Source organism: Budorcas taxicolor, chromosome 8 (assembly GCF_023091745.1).
Source record: "Budorcas taxicolor isolate Tak-1 chromosome 8, Takin1.1, whole genome shotgun sequence".
Classification (NCBI taxonomy): domain Eukaryota; kingdom Metazoa; phylum Chordata; class Mammalia; order Artiodactyla; family Bovidae; genus Budorcas; species Budorcas taxicolor.
The window spans coordinates 78,659,086-78,680,678 of NC_068917.1; the positions used below are offsets into that span (position 1 = coordinate 78,659,086).

Below are 21,593 nucleotides of genomic sequence, written 5' to 3' on the forward strand. Positions count from 1 at the left end.
AGGCCCAGGGTCCAGGGCTCAAGCCATAGGGCCGCCCCCAGTCCACCAGCCCTAGCCCCCAGCCCCTCTCCAGCCTCCCTTCCAAAAACCTGGAGCTTCCAGGAAGCAGGCCAAGCCCCTCTCTCTGCACACCGCCCCGCCCCTCAGCAGAGATTCTGCATCCAGCTGCCTGAGGAGGAGGCTGAAAACTGACCGTCGGGGGGTCAGGAAGAGTGGGGGGAGAGGGGCGTGGTCATTAGGGTCCCAAGGGCTCTGCACCGACACTGACCAACAGAGGCTCAGAACTCATGTGGCCCCAGCATGGCTCACTAATATTGGGGCAGGCAGGAACAGCCACAAGAGAAGGACAGCCACCCGACGGCACAACAGATGTGATGGCAGTGGGGTAATACAGAGCAGGGAAACTCTGTCTGCCTCACAAAGGAAACGGAAACACGCCATCTGACAACGACGACAAACCAACCATGGAAGGGCAGGGCAGGAGTAGAAGCATGACAACGCAATGACAGGCGACCACCACAGGCCACAGCGCAGAGGCAGGGGAAAACATGAGGCGGCCGTCACGGCGCCACGACTGCCACAGGGACACCACAGCAGCAACACACACGGCCACGCCACAGCCCCAAAGATGGCAGTGATTCAATCCTTTGTCCCTGGACAGCTCCCCCCACCCCCCGCCCCACGGGTGCCCCTCCTGATGTGCTGTCCATTTCAGAAATTAAATCAAGCCACAGGGGGAGGATGGGGTTCTTGGCCCTGACGCAGTGACAAATGCTCCGAAGGAATCAGCTGTGAAAAGGTTGTTAGAAGCCAGGATAAGAGACAGAGACAGGATGAGGTCATGGACACGGGGAGCGCACAGGGACAGAGCCGACGGCTCCCTCACACCTGTGCACACAGGCTCACATGGGGACCACATGCCGGAAACGGTCCCCCGGCCAGGGTGTCCTAAGCAACTTCACATCACCACACACATAGGATGAGGACCGTCACCGTAAGAAGAGCACGCACACACGGGACAACCGTCCACAGGTCAAGGCCACACTGGGACACTGTCCCATGGCAGGAACGTGATGATGACATACGTGTAGAGGAATGGCACTGTCAGCGAGAGGCACAGTTACACATGGACACATGGTCTCACACACAGAGACACAAACATACAGAGAGCAGACACAAAGAGGAACAGTCAGGCAGGGCGGAAAGTCTCAGCCGCGAGGGCACAGCCGCTCACAGGCCACAGTCTCATACCGGCCACGCCACACACAAGGGTATGACCACACAGAGAAACGCACTCCAACAGGGACACAGCCTCACCCACACAAGAACACAGTCCAGTGCACAAGGACAGCCTCACACCCAAAGATGCAGCCTACGTCCCCACACAGGGCAGGGGCCAGGCCACTGGGAGAGGCCACCGGCAGGCCTGGGCTGGTCGGGTCAATACAGGAGCCCCTGGCACATGCCGACTGCAGGTGGGGCTCGATGGGCTGGCCTGGTGGTGCCTTCAGACCCTACCCACTGGGGAGCAGCCATGAGGTAGGCCAGGATCTCTTTGGGCCTCGGCATTGGGTTCGCAAGGAAGAGGCCACAGGAGCCTTGACCTACTAAACTCTTTGAACTCACAGCCTTGAGGGTCATGGAGCTCAGTCATCCGGGCCTGCTATGTGCCTGGGCCCCACCTTCTCGGCTTCTACCTGGGCCAGCTGAGGTGGGGGCAGGACACAGCCGAGGGGGGAGCTCCCTACACTTGGAGCCTCATTCGAGGAGTTTTGAGGTCAGAACTTGGGCTCATGTGGCCACCTGAAGTGCTGCCTCAGAGGCAGATGGGCTAGGGGTCATGTGGTCACCCTTCCCAGCAGGGGTGCAGCTCCATGCAGTCTCTGCTCTGCGTGTTTGTGTCCCTGTGAGGCAGACACAGCTTGCACTGGACAAGTGGTCGGGGAATCGGGGAGGCTATCAGTGGCCCCGCCTGGGCACCCCCCCCACCCCTCCAGCCATCCCAGCTCACTGGTGGGCCAGCCTTCTCCCACCTGCCCATCCCCTCAGCATGTTCTGGGGCTACCATCCCTGTCCCAGTATACCTTCTAGGATAAGCGAGGGGCTTTCTTATCCACTGTCTCTCCCAGTGCCTCCCACGGCACCCCCCATAAACCTGAAGGGACCCCACTTCACCAGGCCCTGCCCCTGCTGCTGCTGCTGCTGCTAAGTCGCTTCAATCGTGTCCGACTCTGTGCGACACCATAGACAGCAGCCCACCAGGCTCCCCCGTCCCTGGGATTCTCCAGGCAAGAATACTGGAGTGGGTTGCCATTTCCTTCTCCAATGCATGAAAGTAAAAAGTGAAAGTGAAGTTGCTCAGTCGTGTCCGATTCTTAGCGACTCCATGGACTGCAGCCTACCAGGCTCATCTGTCCATGGGATTTTCCAGGCAAGAGTACTGGAGTGGGGTGCCATTGCCTTCTCCGGTCCTCTTCTTTATCAGCCCACAATTAATGTCATTGTAAATGGTAAATAGAAATCTGAAAAAATCCATTTTTGCTCAGGATTTTTCATTATAGAGGCTGATTTTAACTAGATCAATATATGGTAATTACTAGAATTCTGCTATCATGTCATTAACCTGCATTTAAGCATAGAAAAGTTAGCCGCCCACAATGTAGGTCCTCAGTTGTATCCAACTCTTTGTGACCCAGTGAACTGTAGCCCACCAGGCTCCTCTCATCCTTGGAATTCTCCAAGTAAGAATATTGGAATGGGTTTCCATGCCTTTCTCCACGGGCTCTTCCTGACCCGGGGATCAAACCCGGGTCTCCTGGATGGAAGGCAGATTCTTTACCATCTAAGCCACCTGTACCCTGTATCCACACTAGTGGGAAGAGGATCGGACAATCTTCAGCCAGAGATGCCATCAGCATGAAACCACCCAGCAGTGACTGGGGGGTTGTGCTTATGGGACAATGTCAGTGGGTCACCCCGTGTATCAGAGTCACATGACTCATGTTCATGTGTGACAATGCCAGCACACGGCAGTATGTGGCTCTTGGGTGGGTGTGTACAGTTATGCCAGAGAGGGTCCTGCTCAGCTCTGGGAGCGCCCCTCGTCCCCCACCCACCCAGCACTCACCCTGTGGACTGTGTCTCTGGGCGTAGACCACGGCAGCAGCGGCAGCGAGCACGGCACAGCAGGCCCATGGGACAGGAGCAGCCATCTGCTGGGAAAAAAGTGGGCGGCGGGGAAAGGGACAGCATCAGCCCAGGCGGCGGCCGCCTGGGGAGCACCCCCCGCCCCATTCTCAGGGAAGACTGGGAAATCCCAGCCCTAGGGCCAGGGCACCTTGACCCCAAGTGCCCTTCTTAATGGAGCTCAGGACCCTCTTCAAGCAACAGAAAATAACCTTATTGGCATCTGTAGGCAAAGGTTTGCTGAGATGGTAGAAGGCAACCTACAGCGGTTTGTTGTTCGATAAGGAAGCTGGCTGCAGGATGTAGTCAACCGCAGATGAGTTATAGAACACTGGTAATGCTAGGGCCATTTTTCTAGAAAAAAAATAACTTTACTGGTGAGGTTAGCTAATTAGCTATAAACACTGCAAACTGAAAGGGTAATGCTTTAACTTGATTGGAAGTCTATACATCTCCAAACTGCCTTGAACGGAAGGCCCCTGCCATGCTCCTGGGGAGAGACCCTTGGATCTGCCCTACCACGTTACCCCTACCTGCACCCCCTCACCCCCAGGTAAGCCTTGCCCAGCAGGGCTCTGGGATGTTCAGAGCAGCAGGGTATCAGGGCAGTGCTACATTGTGAGCAGGTCAGATGTGGTTTCTGCTTTAGTGGACACCAGTGATCATGAGAAGGATGAAGGCTTTTCAGATATATGTCCCAGTCAGGGACCCCAGCCTATCACCCTTCAGCCCAGGAGCCTGAGAGCCCCAGTTCAGCAGATGTACGTCAGTGTCTGCACACTCCCATGTGGGTACACACTGCACAGTCAGGATGTGTTTCCAGAAGCCAGGATGGACCCAGTGGCCCCTCAATGTGTTGTCCTGCTTCTAGGATGGGTCCAGCTGCCCTCACACTGCTCCACCCCAGCACACACCTATACCTAAGGAGAGGGAAACGGCCAGCTCCTGCCCAAGAGGTTCCAAATCTCTCTCATTCCAGTCCTGAAGAGAGACAAAGTTCTGTCAACAAGACAGAAGCAGAGATCCAGAGACAGACCACTCCCAGACACTCAACCGGGGCCCCTACCAGAGGCACAGTCAGACACACAGCAAAGACTCTGCCCCCAAGAGGAGACAGAGCCCCACAGAAAGAGCCTACACACAGGCTGGAGAGACTGCGTGGGGCACAAGCCAGAGAAACAGGTAGATCAACCAGATAACCAGCCAGAGACACGGCCAGAGAACAGCCAACACGCAGTCAAAGGGCCCACCAGAAACATTGTACCACACTCAGCCAGATGCAGGCAGATGTATCAGAGAAAGAGCAAGAAGCCCAGTCAGAGAAGCAGCCATCAGCGACACAGGCCAGGGACACTGTCAGAAACCCTGCCAGAGAAACTGCCTGACGCACAAGCAGAGAAACACCAGGGAAACTGACAGACGCAAACAGGCATACACCCAGAAAAACAGCCGGAGAGAGGGCCAGAGACGCAGCCAGATGCTCAGTCAGGAAGTCTCCACAGCACTCAGAACACTGCCAGGGACACTCAGACACACAGTCGGACACATTGCCAGAGACACCGTCAGAAACGCTGCCAGAGAAACAGCCAGAGAGGGCTAGAGCAGTGTGGGTGTCAGCCTGGAGCGGGGTGGGGGTGGGGGAGTGCAGAGAATCTGACTTCTGGGGGCTCCTTTGGGGAAGGGCGGCTGCCTGCCCACGGCTGCACTTGCCCCTCTCCAGGCCAGTCTTCCCCGCTGCACCTGGTGCTCCTCCAGCCACAGCGCTGGAGCCCCGGCTGCCCCTCCCTGGGACGGCTCGCCTCTCTAGGCCCCGACTGGCCTCGGCAACCCCTCCCACATCTGCGACTCCTGAGGCCTTTGCTACCACTTGGCCTGGCTCCTGACCCTCAGCCACTCCCCCCTCTCCAGCTACTCCTCAGGCTTAGGAGGTTAAGACAATGGCCAAGGACACAGTCAGCAAGTGGTGGGGCCAAGAAAGGAACCCAGGATGATCCAGCTCTAAATTCAGAGCTGGTGTGAGAAAAACAGATAAGAGGCTGGAAGCCCACCTGGTTCCCCCCAGCCCCCACAGGTTCCCTCCGCCTTCAACCCTTGCAGGGAGCCCTCAGACCCTCCCCTAAAACCTCCACCATCTACTTTTCTCCTCACAGCCAGCAACAGACTCCACCTCAGGGCCAACCTGCTGCCCAGCACATGGGAGAGGACCCAGGGCCTGGGAGGCAGATGGGCAGACAGAGGGGACAGAGGTTAGATGGCAGGATGGGAGTAGAGAGACAGGGTGGTCCTCTTCTTCCAGCTCCTTCCTGGTCCCAGCTGGGAGGGGTGTGGGGGGTGAGAAGGCCTGGCATGAGTGAAATGCATACAAGCAAACACACACACACACATGCGGGTCCCCACAGGGGGAGGGGTGGCTTCTTCATCAAAGTCGCCTCCATCAGCCCGATGAGTTACTGTAAGGGCCGGGCCCTGGGCCAAAGAGGCTGCAGCCATGGGAGCCGGGCGCTGCTGAGAGCGCTGCAGAGACAGGGGGATGGGGTACCAAGCAGATGCTGCACGGCTGGGGGCACCCAGAAAAGGGAGACACCCGGGGAGAGGGGAACGGAGAGGGAAAGCTGTGAGCTGAGACCCTGAGGGACAAGAAAAGACCAACACAGGGAGAAATGGAAGAAGAGACACAGGAAGACACAGGGAGCACAGGATACTAGCAGAGATTCAAGGGCAGCGGGAGAGACACGACCTGGAGAGAGCGACAGAAACGAGACACAAGCAGGGTCTCTGTGCCCACTGACAACATCTCTCGAAGCCCACAGCTCCGGCAGTGTAAGGGGAGGATGCTGTCAGTGCAGCCGTACTGGCGGATCTGAGACAAAAGCAGGGCTTCCAGGGGGCTGCAGGGCTTCTGCCCATAAAGCCAAGAGCCTCGCCCCTAGGGGATAAGAGTAGAGGGAAACCCTACCCCACCTACAGGTCCAGGAAGTCCCAGGCCACTTTGACTTCCCTCTTCCCTCCGAGTCCCACCTGGACCCATTCCCAGGTAGGGAAGCTGAGGCCAGAGACATCCAGGCTACACCTCTGCCCTGCCCTAGCTCACCTCAGGTCACCCATCCCAGGGCAAAGAGCATCTTTCCCAGGAATTTTCCAAGTCCACACCCACGGCTCTGGGATAGATCTAGAGCATAAATCCTGTAAAGCCCCAGATGAGGGCTAGGCGAACTGGCCCAGGCTCCATAGACCCTTCCAGAGGGCCAGCCTGGCCTCCAGCCCCAGACCCAGCAGTGAGGAGAGAGCAGAAGGCACCCCACTAACAAGTGCCCAGCAGCCCAAACCCCTTGTGAGCAGAAGCCCAGTGTCGCCACATGCATACACATAGGTGACTCATCAAGAGGCCATCCTGGCCCCCAACTTACCATCATGTCCCACGACGACACAAGGACACCACTACACGGTAATAACAACATTCACTAAAAATGACACAGGTGTGCAGTCGACAATGCCCACAGGGGTACTGACAGTCACTACAGTGAAAATGATGCACTGAGTCACGGTCACATCCAATGATGCCAACGAACAGGGGGATGACACCTGTTGACACTGACATAGTCACAGTGACAGTAACCTTGGTATCAAAGATGCAATGAGACTGCCAGTTACTCAGGCTGACAATGACGGTGACATCCACAGTGATACAGGGAGGCTGACAGACTCGGTAAGATGGACAGTCACACAGAGTAACACCAGCCTGCAGAAATGTTGACACCATGGAGGCTGACAGTCTCCAGCCATGACACTGATAGAGTGACAGGCTCCGGATCAGGGATCTCAACTACCAAGTTTCTGGCTTAGGATCCAGGGCCCAAGACCCCTCTTGCCAGTGGCAGCAAGTTTCCAGGTACCCTGAGCCCCAACCCTCACCCCCTGCCCAGCCGAAGGCAAAACCTGAGAAAGGGAAGTGTGATTTTGGGAAAGCCCCTATTCATCCTGCAGAAATAGGGCAGGTTAAGTTAATCAACCCAACCCTGAGGAATCCCTGCCACATTCAGGGTGAGGGTGGGAGTTCTGAGCACCACCGCCTGGAGCCCAGCTCTGACTGAGTGTGTGCTGATGTGCAATAGTGTGTTCAGAGGTTTAGCCTTCTGGGTGTTGGTTGGTGTGGGTCAGGTGGGCTCAGTCTGGCCTGGAAAATGAATGAACAGCGAGGGCCTACATGGTGCCTTTGAGAAACTGAGACCCAGTGAAGGTCACTGGCCTGGACCCCACCTCCCTGGCCTGGGGCTGGGGAGAGGTCAGGAGTGTTTCTCTGATGGAGAGCATCTGGCCTACAACGGGGGCCATGGGGATATCTCCATGGCTTCCAGTCCCCTTCAGCAAACCTGGACTCTGGAATCCTCCAGGAAAGGGGAAAGGCACTCTCTCGGGGCCTCATCCCCTTCTCCTTGCCCTGCAGTGGCCCTAGGGGACACATCCTGGGAATGAGGCAAGAACCCGAGACAAAAGGACCCACTGATTCAAAGGCCTGGGAAACTCTACAGGCCTCAGACCTGCAGAGGAATTAGGGTGAAGGGAGGAAGAGAGGCACCTACTCTTGGGGACGGAGAGAGAAAACGAGAGACAGAGCAGGCGCAGAGATAGGGACAAGGGCATGGTGGGCAGGGAGGCTCAGACCCGGCTGGCTGAGGGGGAGCCTGGGAGAGACAGTCTGGGTGGGCGGGAAACTCCAGGAGCGGGAGGAGGGGCTGAGGCCAGAAGGCCCCCAGATCCCACCAGGCCTAGGCAGCCTGGACAGCGTGGGCGGTGAGGGCGGGGGCAGAGGCCGGAGGAGTCCAGAGGCCGGGGGTGGGGGGGAGGCCAAGGAGGGAGGCCTGGCCCCTGGCAGCTGGCCCGGCAGGCCCCCCATGGGGGAGGGGGCGGGCCCAGGTCAGGGGCCAGCTCCAGGGCTGGGGCTGGCTGGCCATGGGGCAGGCTCCCACTCCCCATGGCGTCTCTCTCTGTCTCTGAGTCTCTGGTCTCTTTCTTTCTCTTTGAATCCAGACCCGGCCCTCCTCTCAGCGCCCCCCACCCACCCACCCTAAGGGGCACAGGACCCAGAAGCTGTACCTGGGTTCAAGCCTTATCTCTTCTTCCAATGCCACCCCATCCCCACACACTCCAGGGGCAAGCCCCCTGGGCTTTGGGGGAAGGACACTGCCCAAACATAGAGCCACTCCTCCCTTATAGAAGTGGGGCAGGATGAAGCTGAGCACCAGTGGGAGGGGGGCCAGGAGGGAGGCGGCGGGTGGGGAGCAGTCCCCCAGCTCCAGTCTCTGGCTGAGGTTGTGGAAAAGGAGGCGGCCCAACGTGAGTGAATTGGGGGGGGGGTATCCGCACCTGCTATTGTGACCTCCACAGCCGGAGATGGGGGCCTGGGGGGGGGGGGACAAGATTCCAATGGATTTTGGCAGCGGCTTGGACTCTTGAGTGCTCACACCCCCCACCCCCCAACCTCTTGCACCATGGGGACCCTGAGATCAGCATGTGCGTGCCCTGCTGCACATGTGTGCTGGCGTGTTGCATGCTTCCCACGCCGGGCCTGGCTGGGCCACTGGGAGGTGTCCAACAGAGATACCCATCCGAATCACACCACCCAGGCCCACACGTGGAGCCCCGACTCGAGCCCTGTGTGCTGCCTGTGACCTGGGTGCTGGCTTGTCCATGCTCATGTATGCAGGCCTGGACAAGAGCAGTCCTCTAGAAAGATCCAGGCTTGCTCCCTGAAAAGTCATCTGAACCAACCCTCTGCCTCTCCAATGGGGAGCAGGAAGGGGCAGAGAAGTTCATATCCTCCCCGTGGGCACATGGGCTCTGGACAGCTTCACAGCATCCGAGACACAAGCGCTAACTCCCCTCCCCCTAGCCCCAGTCCAGAGTCCCTCCTGGCTTCTAGGAGAATCAGGAGGATCTCTCCATGCAGAAGAGGGCCACACACCAGTCAGGTTAGGTCTAGGGGGAGCCAGGCGGCTCCTCATGGAGGAACAGACGCTGCAGGAGGTTATAGACAGCTGGAAGGCCTCCATGGAAGGCGGGGGATGGGCAGGTCAACGGGGCTGACCAAGACTTCCCTCAGCTGACAGGGGAGGGGGCTTGCAGCAGACTCACAGCAGATGAGGCAGGAAGGAGGCTGCAGAGCCCTCTGTGGAGACAGAAGGATGGACAGAATTGCTCTCTAGGCCTGGGGGCTGGGACAAAGACTTCTTTGCCTCAGCCTCTCCCACTACCCCCCACGCAGGGCCCCATCACCACGATGGTACAGACACAACCTTGAATACATACACAGAGGTTGACGCTTGCAAGGTTGTTTGTATGTGGGCGCATGCACATGCGCGCGCGCGCGCGCACACACACACACACACACACACACACACACACACACACAGGGAGGGGTGGGCAGTGTGTGTGAAGCGTCGATGTGTAACAAAAAGAACTAAAGATGGTCTTTCAGACAGAGTCTGAGTTGAGCGAGGGGAACAGAAACTTCAACTGTCTTCACGTGTGCTGTTCTCCTCAACCCCCCTCCACGCACGCACACTGCACACACTACTGAGGAAGCTTCTGGTCTGCTGGGCAAAAGCAAGCCATCCTTCCTCCCCCTTTCTCCCCTCCACACAGTGGGGAAGCCAGAGCAATCTGTTCCTGATGGGTAAACACAGACATGAGTATGTGCGCACACATGCTCTCACACACACATGCTCTCACACACACACGCTCTCACACACACACACACAGACACCGGCGATCCAGGGGCACACAACACCCGGCGCTCGCTTCACCCCAAGACACACAGGCACACTCAGGCTCTCACTACCATCGCAGAGCTCCCAAATCCCCCCATCTCCACCATGCACTAGAGCTTCACAGACACACCCAGGCACCCCTCTCGCAGACACTGGCATTGTATTCTCCCATTACCGCCACTCATCACGGCCTCCCACGTGGACACCCACTACCACATCCTTGCACACGCTGGTGTGCACGCACACAAGAATCACAGTCACAGTCACACACACAGACTCTCACACACATGCTCAATCAAAACAGTTCTGGCCTCACATATGGATACCAGCACACACTCAGAACAGTCACCCTTGCACACAGATACTGTAGCACCTCCAGAAACTCAGACTCCACAGCCCCCACCCCCATTACCCTCAGCCCTAACACCTCTACACCCGGCAGTGAGAAACACACACATACACACCCAGAATAGTCACTCCCTGCTGGGACCTTGGGTTGCCAGGCCCGTGCTCAGAGGAAGGGAAGATAAAGCTCAGGGTGGCCTAACACAGAAAGGGAAAGTTTCTAAAAATCAAGGAAACAGAACACTATTCCCTACTTGGCACCTTTCTCTCCTCACCCTGCCTTCACCAGCATTCAGGAATGAGGAGAGATCCTGGGCAGAGTGGAGCGGTGAGGAAGCCCCCAGGTGAAGAGATGGTGGCACTGGTAGCAGCAGGAACCAGCAAGCCCCAGAAGCCAGCCTGCTCCCCAGGGCCCTCCCGCCTCCCCTCCTCACCACTTCTCCAGGAAGAGCAGCAGCAGCTCACAGCCTAGCTGCCTGCTGTGTGAGCCCGGCCTCTCGGAAACCTCTCTGTGCCTACAGCTGTCTACAGGGCACCTGAATGTCAGGCCTGGCTGCAGGGAGTGGGGGAAGGGGAAGGAGATGAGACCTTGACCTCAAGCCCCAGCCCCTGCCAAAGCCCTGTCATCACTGTCCGACCTGAAGAGAAATGGGGACAGCCCTGGACAAGCCAGCGCTGCCTTAACAAACCACCAGGACAAGAATCCTAAAGCGTCCTTGGACCCTGCAACCCCGCCCCCCATCACAAGAGAAGACGCTGTGTCGCTGTCCAGGCAGAAAGGAATCCAGGCTGCGCTGGCCAGGCCCCAACCAGGGAACAATCGTCAGTGCTGTTGACGTCCTCGCCACTTGCTGCTCCAGGTGTAGTGTGAGCCCTGATGCCCCATCCTAAAGAGAGCCTGCCTGGGCTCCACGGACCAGGCCTGGGAGGGAACACCGGGCGGCAGAGCCTAAGGAAACCAAGCAAGGCAAAGCCCAGGAAGCCAGGTGACGGGGACTTAGGGAAAGTGACAAAAGAATTCAGGCAGCCCGGTTAAGGGAAACTAGGTGACAAGGCTCCAAAGAACACAGGCTGTGGGGGCCAATGAGACCTGGCCGCAGGGACCGAAGTTATTTAGCTCAGAGGTGGGGACCAACGGAGCCAAGCAAGAGGCCCACAGGATGTAGGAAAAGAAAGATACTGGGAGCTCATCCCTCTGTCCGGACGGCACCCCCACAACTGGGGCCTCTCTCTCAGTAGCCCCCTTCCCACCCCGGTGGTGGTCCCCTCCCCCAGGCCAGTGGACACGGCCAGACCCCTCCTCTTGCTGGAGGCCTGGTCCGGCTGCAGCCAGTGGGCCCCGGCCCCATCCCTGGGACCTCAGGAAGTCCCAGTCCCTCCCACCGGCTGCAGAGGCAGAGGGGGGCTGCTGGGGGGAGAGAAAAAGAAGAGGAGAGAGAGACAGCTTGGCAGGGGGAGCGCCGAGCAGCCGCGGGGGGCGGGGGCCGAGAAAGGAGCGGGAAGCGCCGGGGCGGGCTGGCGGGCGGCGCGGGCGGGGGTGACAAGTTCTCCGGCCCCGCGGCCGCGCGGCCACTGACCTGGGTCCCCGCGCAGGCGCCCCGTCGGTGCCTCCGGCGCTCCGTGGGTCCGCCCGTCCGCCCGCGGGCATCGGGCCCCCCGGGGTTCGGGGCTGGGGCCCGGACGGCCCGGGGAGCAGGCGTGTCCCCCCCACCCCGGAGCGTCCCGGCGGGCGGGGGACCGAGCCGTTGCGAGCGAGCTGGGCGGCGAGCGGGCCGGGAGGCGGGGAGGAAGGAGCGCGCGGCGGGCGAGCGAGCCGAGCGAGCGGAGGGAGCGAGTGAGGGACGGCAGGCAGTGAGGTCATCCTTTGAATCTAATTGTCTGAGTCAGGAGGAGATGTGGCACTCGAGGCAGGGGGAGGGGACCCTCCCGGCTCCGGCCCACCGCCACCCCCGCCCCTCCTCACCCCTGGGGGCTGCCGCGGCCTCCCCTCCCCCGCCCGGGCCGAATCTTCTCGGGCCAACTGGGACCAACCCCGGCCGGTCTCACTCAGGGCTGACCTCTGCTGCGAAGGGCTCTCCGTCCCACATCACCCCCAGAGAGTCTCGTCTCTAGGGGGGACGGAGAGCCCCCTCCCGGTCCAGTTTGCCTTCCTGCCTGTCTGAGGTCAGGGGAAGCCCCCATTCCACCCCAGGTCTACGTCTGCCCTCTGAGGAGAAAGAGGGAACTTCCACCAGCCTTCCTAGGGACCTTGTGCACTCTAGAAGCTGGAGTCCGCAACTCTACTCCCCGAGTGACCTGCGTTGGAAATTTGGGGGAATCTGGACATTGAACCACAGCTCACCTCCCTCCTTCCTGAGGATGCCAGTTCAATGCCAGCCAGTCCTCCAGTCCTGCACTTTGAGGGGCACGAGGACCCCCAGTGGACCTCAGGGTCCCCCTACTCTGCATGCCCAACCCTTCAGGAGGGGCAGAAGCCAGGCCAGACACCTAAGGTCCCCAGAGGCTGCTCAGGGGAACAGGCCACTCCAATGGTTTGGGGAGGGCAAGATGGCAGTTGGTCCCTGGACTTGTCAGGTGTGTGCACACCCATGCATGCACACAGGAGCACATGCACACGTGTGTATACACACACACACCCACGGAATGGTGGAGGGAGACCAGGAGGCTGGGGATGCTCACACGGACGGCCACACAGCTTTCCCCTCGTCCCCATGGGGGAGGGGTGATAAATATTTAAGGGGCTTTTAGCTCTGAAGGGGCCGAAGCTGGGGGAGGGAGGGGGATCCACGATGCCTGATTAATGGGGTTACGGGCTCGGATCAATCCATCCGCCCGCCGTCTCCCTCCCCCTCCTCCTCCCTCCCTCCGCCTAATGCGCTTTATCAGGAGACGCTTTTCTGACTTGGCAGCGTCGGGTGTTTTAAATAGACCCATTTAGAGCAGGGGTTGGGGGAGAACGGAGGGGGGGAAGGGAGACAGAGATTGAGACAGGCTGGGAGACAGAGACGAATCAGAAGAGAGAGAGACAAGCCCGGAAGAGAGAGACTGGGAGCGGAGAGACAGAAGGAGATGCAGAGACACGGAAATAAGAGGCTGAGGATGACACTCCCGCAGAGGCTGAATGGGGGGGTGAGGGGACGGTGATGGGAGGCCAAGGGGAAGCTGGGGGGCTGAAGAGCAGAAACAAACAAAAAAGAGAGAGAGACAGACGCAGAGAGAGGAAAGGAGCCACCAATAGCAAGGAGACACGGAGAGAGAGGTTCTCTGCAAGGGCTGAGTGCTAGCCTGGGAGACAGCAGATATCCTTTATTTCCAAAAACAGTTTTTCATCCACTTTGTTAAATTAAAAAGCTGTTTTTAAAGCGGTGCTGAAGGTGCTGCTGGGGGAGGGTGGACAGAACTGCCAAGTCCTCCCTCATAGCCTCCTCCTCTGCCCCCACAGAAGCCGCCTCAGCCTTTCACCGGGAGGGGGGGGGGTGTTCTCTAGCTCCCCTGCTCTCTGCACTCCTCAGGGATCCCCAGGGACAGGGTCAGGGCATCTGAGCTACTGTTCATTGGCAGAAAGTCCTTCCTGCTGTCTGGCCTCAGTCCCTCCTGCTCCAGGGAGCCCATTCTCTTGCCTGACTGCTAGCCTGTTCTCCGACCCCAGTTCCGGCTCCCTAAGGTGTCCCCAGTGTGTGGGGGGTGATTAGCACAGCTCAACAGCTCAGTTTCCCAACCGGCCACCAAGCTCCTCCCAGGTATTCCCCTCATTGTTGTGCAAATCTGAACTTCTGATAGACACCCCACTCCAAGTCTTCAGGTCCTCTGGGAACCGGGAGACTAAAGTGTAAGTAACCCTCTCCAGCCTTCTAAAGTCCCTTTTCTACTCTTTAGAACCCCAGCTCCATTTTAGGTCCCTTTTATGGCCATAATGTTGTCAGCCTGAGATACACTTGGCTTGGACCCCACCCTCGACAACACCCCACTGCTAGTTCTGAAGGGTCAGCCCCCCACACTCCCACCCCACTTCCAGGCCAGGAAAATGGCCAGTCTGTTTGGGAGCTGAGATGAAAAGCCCTGCCGGCCTTTGTGGGCCTCTGGCGGGTTTTCGACAATAGGCCCTTCCGTTCCGCTCCAGCGCCTCGATTTCTTGAGCACCCCCACCCTGGGGCTGCCAATCCAGGGGCCTTGCCTGGCCTGAATGAAAGGCGGGGAGAGTCAGGCCCAACCCCCAAGGCTGGCCTCAGAAGATTTTGGACTTTCTGACCCTCCATCCCATCTTCTCCAAGCTCAGCAGCTCCCCACCAATTAAGCCAGAGAGATGCTTTGGGCAGAGAAGCAGCCTGACAATGAGACAGAAACATGCTCCCATATCCGGGATTCAGCCCCAGCAGTGCAGAACTGAGTTTTCTGACCTGGCTTTGCCCTTGCCTGTGTGATGGTGAGTAAGTCTCCTCCCCTTTATAGGCCTGTCATGGGGGCATGAAAAGCCTCAGGAGGAAGGAGGAGGGAAGAACAGGAAGGGATCTCAGACCCTCCTTCACTCACATCCCCAGACCTTCGGCCCCCATGGCACCTGCCAGCTGCCCTGAAACTGACCTGCCTCCCCCGGGCCCCCAGCACATACCTCTTCACCAACCGCTGCACACCGAGCACATCAATGTCCTTCTCTTCCTCCAGACCAGGCTCTTCCGGAGACTTCTGAAACCAAGGGGGCAGGATGATGTGACAAGGCTGGGTTCTAGAAGGGCAAAGGGCACAAATCAGAGGCCACAGAGGAGCCGCAAACCTTAGTCAAACTCAGAGCTCATTTCACACTCACAACCCCACTGTGAGAAGGGGAGACTGAGGCAGGCAGCAGGTCAGTGTCCAGAGGAGAAAAAATTGGGAGTGGTCCAGACTCCCTGAAGTACCCTTTGCAGACATTAGGTCCTGAACTGCAGGGACAAGGAGAGGCCAGAAGCCTGACACCACACATAGATGCAAATCCACAGACCATCTGAAATCCCCACACAACCGGTTCACAGAGACAAGTACCTCCACGTCACACACATCTTCCCATGCACACTCACACAGGGACACATGGCCCCCAGCAGGCAGAAACACACACCATCATGCTGTCTTCTCCTCATCACCACTATGATTTATTGAGCATCTATTATGTGCCAGGAACTGTGTTAGGCACTTTATATACATGATCTCATTTAATCTTCATGACTTCTCCATGAGGTAGGTTCTATTATTATTCCCATTTGACAGCTGAAAAAACAGATTCTGGGAGGTTAACTTGCCCAAGATCACACAGCCGATCAATTCCAGAGCAGAGATTTGAGTGCAAATCTCCTTCTGGAGCCCTTCTACTAATGCAGCTCCCTCTGCAGATCTCTCCCCTGCCAGCACAGTGCCTTTCCCAATAATAATGGAAACAGCTAACACTTGCTCAGGGCCCCTGATGAGCCAAACCCCATGATGAAGACCTAACATACAGTTTTGTACCAGATCACCAAAACAACCTTTGAAGGTAATCTTGTTCCCATTTTGCAGATGAGAAAACTGAGGCTCAGAGAACAAAAGCACTTTACCTTGCCCAACGTCACATGACTGGTGCTGAAGAAAGCTATTCTGAAAGTCATTGTTGCTTCTAGGACTCCAGTTATTTGGACAGAGCCCTTGACTTCTACAAGACCCTGGAAGATTCTCAGGATCCAATTGCTCCATTCCCCACCACAACAGGTCCCAGCTTCGTCTGCCAAAGGCACGATAAGGTGCCTAAACACATACGCATGAGAAAGGAACTCCATGTCATCTAAATCTGCCCGGAGAGGCAGAGGTACCACCAACCAGGGAGAGATGGCCGGAAACTCAAACAAGGTGTTAGGGACAGGCTGACTGGTGGTAAGAGATACAGACACACCGACAGGCCCACAGAGATGGAGTCGTAGAGGAAGACAGACAGACACACGGGGCTGAGGGACGACAGAGGCGGTGGGGAAAGGAGACAACAGAGGGAGAGGAGGATGCAGGCTGACGTGAAAAAACAGACAGATACACACTGACGTACACAGGCAGACTAACAGAGTCATCCAACATTCAGGAAAAGCAAACTGAAAGCAAAACAGGACTCGTGTATAAGTGGATGTGCAGGGGAGTATGCATTCGAGTGTGCCTGTGTTGGGGGCATGCAGAGTCTGTATCACTACACACAGTACACCAGCTGCTTCTAGCAGTTTCATCTGATTAATAATAAATGCTCCATAATTACAGCCGCTCCCCCCAGCCCTTCTTCCTGTTTTTTTTGTCAGCTGCCGCCAGGCCAGCCCCCTATAGACCCCAGGGCCCCCTCCATCCTCACCTGCTGCCTTATAGGGGGCTGAGAGCTGGGGAAGGAGGCCAGACTCCCAATCTGAAGGGGAATACCCATTTCTCTATGTTGGATTAATGCCCCATGCCTCTAAGAAAAAGGTCATGCCATTTAGATCTCACTCAGAACCCGCCCCCAGCTCCTCTGTTCCCCTGGTATAACCTCTGAGCCCTAATATGGCCGAGGGGCCCAGGTCTGGGATGCAGAGAGATGAACTCTTGATCACTCACTGGCTGAAAGAAGTCTCCATTCACCAAGTTACCTCAGTCTCAGAACCCCACAGGCTCAAACAAGGAAGGGACCAGGACAGCGCCCCCCACCCCCCACCTCATCATTCCCACTCCGGCAGCCTCAGAGCCTCTGCCCACTTGTGTACCCCCACGCTCTGGACACCCAGTGGCTCTGCCTCCATTCCTGAGCCCCCTCCTCAAGTCCACCTCCTCCCAGGCCCCCCCCCCAGCTCTCCAACGCAGCTCTATCAGAGTCAGCTGTGGGTTTGTGCTGATCTGTTTCTAATCGCTGGGGCCTGGTTCACGCTTGCCCACCCCCACCCCCCCAATATTGATTCCATTATTTGGAGAGTCATTGACGTCAGGGACCTGGATGGGTGCCAAAACCGCGTTCTCTCAGGGCCTGGGCCAGGGCCCAGCCCCCATCCCGCGATTTCACGGAGGGGCCCAGAAAGGTCAGCTCATGGGCCAAGGTCACATGACATCTATCCTCAGAGGCTGGGCTCATCTTACCTTTCGGGGACCACTGTGAGTCCCTTTCTCCTGAGGGAGAGGGGCTCCACAGAGGCCTGGGGGGTCAGAAGTGAGGTGGGGACTTATAGCACGGGTTGTGGAAGAAACTTACTGGGACTTGGGCTGCAAGGAAGAGCTCTAGGAGAAGGGATAGGGTCAGTGGCTCAGAAAAGGCTACCTGGGGAAGATATTTTCCTTGGTCACACACCATTTTGGAACATCCTGAAGCTGGACTTGAAATGGTTACCACTGACTACTTGATTTTTATGTCTGTTATCAATTGTATCTCCAGGCTCTCTCTGAGAAGGAAATTCTTGGTGGCGCAAGATAACAGATTACCCTAAATGTTGCCATAATGTGACTAACTGGCACCACTCTTTCAGAAACCTTTGTTCCCTACAAAGCAAAGGCTCTTTCTCCTGTTTAACTCCTGGCCCATGCTGCCTGCCTCAGTTTCCCTGTACTCTCTCTGTCTCTTCTGCCTCTGTGCCTATCCCATCAAGATGCAGCCACTGCTACCCCAGCACCTCCGAGGCTTTGGCTGCACAGGGTATTTTTAGGATCTGAACTCTGTGTTCTCAGACAGACATTAATAACCAATACAGACAGTCCATGGTGCCCATAGCAGCTAAACCTCAGAAGTGAAGTGAAAGTCGCTCAGTCGTATTCGACTCTTTGCGACCCCAAGGACTATACAGTCCATGGAATTTTCCAGGCCAGAGTACTTGAGTGGGTAGCCATTCCCTTCTCCAGGGGATTGTCCCAACTCAGGGATCGAACCCAGGTCTCCTGCATTGCAGGCGGATTTTTACCAGCTGAGCCACCAGGGAAGCCCATCCTCAAAGGCTCAGACCTGGGGTCCACTGCTTTAGCTAGAGTCCAAGAAAACGAGATTTAGAGAAAGCAAGGGACATGCTCACGACCGCATGGGGGAAAAAAGCATTTTCCCATCTTCTGAAAAGTCCTGAAGCTGGGGAGAGGACAGAAGTGAGCTCTGATCTCTGCCACAGACCTTTTCAAGGAAGAAGCTGCCCATCCTTTGCACTCCTTCCCTGAATACAGGGAAGTCCTTCCTTTAATCTTGCTTGCAAATCACTTAGGGGTGGTTCAAATCAAAAAACAGGGTTAGGCCACAGAGGCTGTTGAGTCTCAAGCCACAAACCCCGGAGAGTCCCCTCTCCCCACAGTCTGTCCCACTCGGTGTTCATTCCTCAACATTTCTTGAGCACCTAATCCCTGCCGGCCAGGGAATTAGGGACATGGCCCTGCCCACCAACACCACTCAATCTGGTTGCAGAGAAAGATTGTTTACTCAACACTGGCCTCCCACTGCGTATCTTGTCTGTACCAGAGGCAGGGTCGGTGGGAGCTGAGGCTTGTGGACCCCCATCCCTAAGTCCCAGATTTCACAGGCAGTTAGTCACTCTGCAGCCTTGCTGAGCACTGCAAAGAGGAAGAAGAGGCAGTGTACAGTGGGGCATTCTGACCTCCCTCAGGACTAAGGATGCTTCAGTCCATTCCTGAACCCCAGGAGTCACCACTCTAGTCTATTAATAACTTTGGCCCCTTCAGACTTGTGTTCCAGCCCCAGCTTCGAGGAGCTGGTTCCTCACAGCTGTAGGGTCCAACTCTTCCCCACGTCTGCCCAGCTCTTCCTCTCACCTCCTTGGCTTTGGTGACCCCCAACCCAGCATGGCTCTATGTTTTGGGGGCCCTCTTTGCCCTCTGCAGAGGTAAAGAGGGGCGATGACCTCAGTGCCCTCAGCCCACTGGGACCACGGCCTCCCCAGCCCCTCCCCACAGGAAGCTAGGGTCTGGGGTGGGTGTGGTCACCCAGGGCCACTGGAGTTTACACAGCTGAGGTATTCCCCCAACACACCCCCAATCCCTTGGTGGGTCTGGAGGAGGGGTCAGCTCTCTTCTCAGCCTCCCAGTTCTCTGGGAACCCCCTCCCAACCGGGCACACATGGTCCCCCCCACCCACAACCATCTGCATTTCAAAGAAAATACGCTCCATCTGTTTCCGATTCATTTACACTTCAACTCACCATGGGGGGGCAGAGCAGGGCTCCTTGCCTTCAAGCCCTTCACCCCCATAGGGGGGCTGGAGAGCACGTGTCCTGCTCTGGAGCAAGGAGCAGTTTCAGCCTAGCCATCTGAGCCTGAGAGCCAGATCCCTACTTCGTGGGGTGCTGGTGCACTGGCCTCCACAAAAAGAAGGGTGTAAAGCCCCGGGCAGTGTCTTCAAGGCAGGTGGAGTCCTAAGACTGATTGCAACCTGACCCAATTGCCACCCCATCCCACCCCTGCAGAACTACTGCTCTTTTGGGAGGCAGACTGGAGAACCCCAAGCAGATGCTGGAGACAGGATGAGGACTCAGGCATTCCAGGAGACACTGGGAGATATAACAAAACGTTGCCCAACCCCGTTCCAGCCAGGGAAAAGGAGAGAGAAGAGGGTGCGTTCCACTAGTCTTCTCCTCCAGCCACCTTCTCACCACAGATCTGGGGCTACCATCTCCCGCAGAATCAGAGATTCGCCATCTTGGAGAGGTCAAAGAAGCCAGATGTCTATCCCCCTCAAGTCAGCCTTCACGCTGCTCCCATCTGAAGGATGACTGGGATGGGGGAGATGTCTTGGGAAACATTAGTCTTATTTCCCCATACCTGACCCTCTCTATCACAGGAGAGGTACCCAAAACTACTGAACAAAACTGTGCATGTACATGGTTCATAGGGAACCCTAAGGGTACATGTCACCCCTGAACCAAAAAGCCACTCAGCCGTCCTGAGAGTGATTGAGAGCCTAGCCTCCTCTGGAAGAACAGGCAGAAAGGTTTAACTGGGTGTTTCCCACCACTCTCCACCAGCCCACAACCCAAGTAATGGACATGACCAAACACACATCTCTTCCACTTCCCACCTCTGGAGAACACAGATCTTGTAATAGTCTCTGTTACGGTCCCCAGCTGCCCCGAGACATACCATAAACCAGTGAAAGCATGGGTGAGTTGAACTGTGAGTTCTAAGTTCCCCTGGGAGTGTGAACATAATCCTAATGTGGGTTTGAGTGTCCCAGAATGGAAAGCTAACTTAGTGTGATTTTAAGTGTGAATCCCAGGGTTTCCATGTGAATATGAAAGCCTCAGGGTGCAAGTACTAGTCTGAGTGTGAGCCGTGGGGTCCTAGTGTGACTCTGAATCTAAGCCCCAGGATGGAAGCAAGTTTAATGTAACTACCAGGGATGTCAGTCTGAGTGTGAACACCAAGATGGAAGTTTAGGTTTGAGTGTGAATGCTGGTCTCATTGTGCATATGACTATAAGCCCCAGGGCTGAAATGGGAGTCTAACTGTGAGCCCCAGGATTCCCAAACAAGTCAGTACAGGCAAGAGTCCTAGTGTTCATGTGAGCCCCTGGTCTTCGGGGCTTTCTGAGTGTTAGCTAAGGTTCCCCATGTGAGTCTGAGCATGAGCACTGGGGTCCCTTTATAAGTATGGGTCCCTAAGTGATCCCAGGATGGAAGTGAGTATCTTGCATGTCCTAGTGTGAATCTGAGTGTGAACTCCAAGATGTGAGCATGCATGTATGAAACCCAATGTCCTATGTGAGTCCTTGAGCTCAAATGAACCCCTGGTTCCCCAGGTGAGTCTGGGTGTGAGCCCTAGAATGTGTGAATCTGAGAAAGCTCCATGGTGTCAGTGTGAGTCCCAGTGTGAGCCTTAGGACCTCTGGGAGTTCTGAGCTTGGGCTCTAGGTCTCAGTATTAGCCTATGAGCCTCAGGACAGAAATGTGAATCTAAGTGTGAGCCTAGAGTCCCAATGTGAGTCTGAGTGTAAACTCCAGGACTGAAATGTATCACTGGATATGACCAGAATATAAGTGTGAATCTGAGTGGAAGTCCACTGTCCTGTGGTAATTCTGAGTGTGAGTCCATATGAGTTTGTGTCCCAGTATGAAGCTGAGTATAAATTCCAGAGCCTCTAGAAGTCTTGCACGTGAACTTTAAACTCCTACTTTTCACATAAGGCTCAGGGTCCCAGTCGGAGTATCAACCGTGATGGAATGTGAGTGAACCTGGGCTGCATGGCACCAATCCCGACCAGGAGCCCTAAGGACCAGCCCAGAGGATCTGTGTGGATTTTGGCAGTGGAACAGGTATGCAGAATCTATGGAGACACAGTCCCCTCCACCTACCAAGCTCTGGCTA

The 21,593-nt window shown here is 56.6% G+C and overlaps 1 protein-coding gene across 7 annotated transcripts in view; it reads right to left on the bottom strand.

Moving 5' to 3' along the window:
• Window positions 1-21,593, bottom strand: part of CNTFR (ciliary neurotrophic factor receptor) — a 37,834-nt gene that overhangs the window by 14,816 nt on the left and 1,425 nt on the right. For 2 of the 7 annotated variants that reach the window (XM_052644637.1, XM_052644643.1), the window contains exons 2-3: window positions 14,908-15,021; window positions 3,128-3,212 (exon numbers count right to left, since the gene is read on the bottom strand). In XM_052644637.1, coding sequence (XP_052500597.1) covers window positions 3,128-3,212 — 85 coding nt within the window. In that variant the 5' untranslated portion in view covers window positions 14,908-15,021. Of the gene's footprint in view, window positions 1-3,127; window positions 3,216-3,398; window positions 3,689-4,100; window positions 4,239-14,907; window positions 15,022-21,593 lie in introns of those variants that run through there. The other 5 variants (XM_052644641.1, XM_052644638.1, XM_052644640.1 and 2 more) reach the window with 5 other exon arrangements.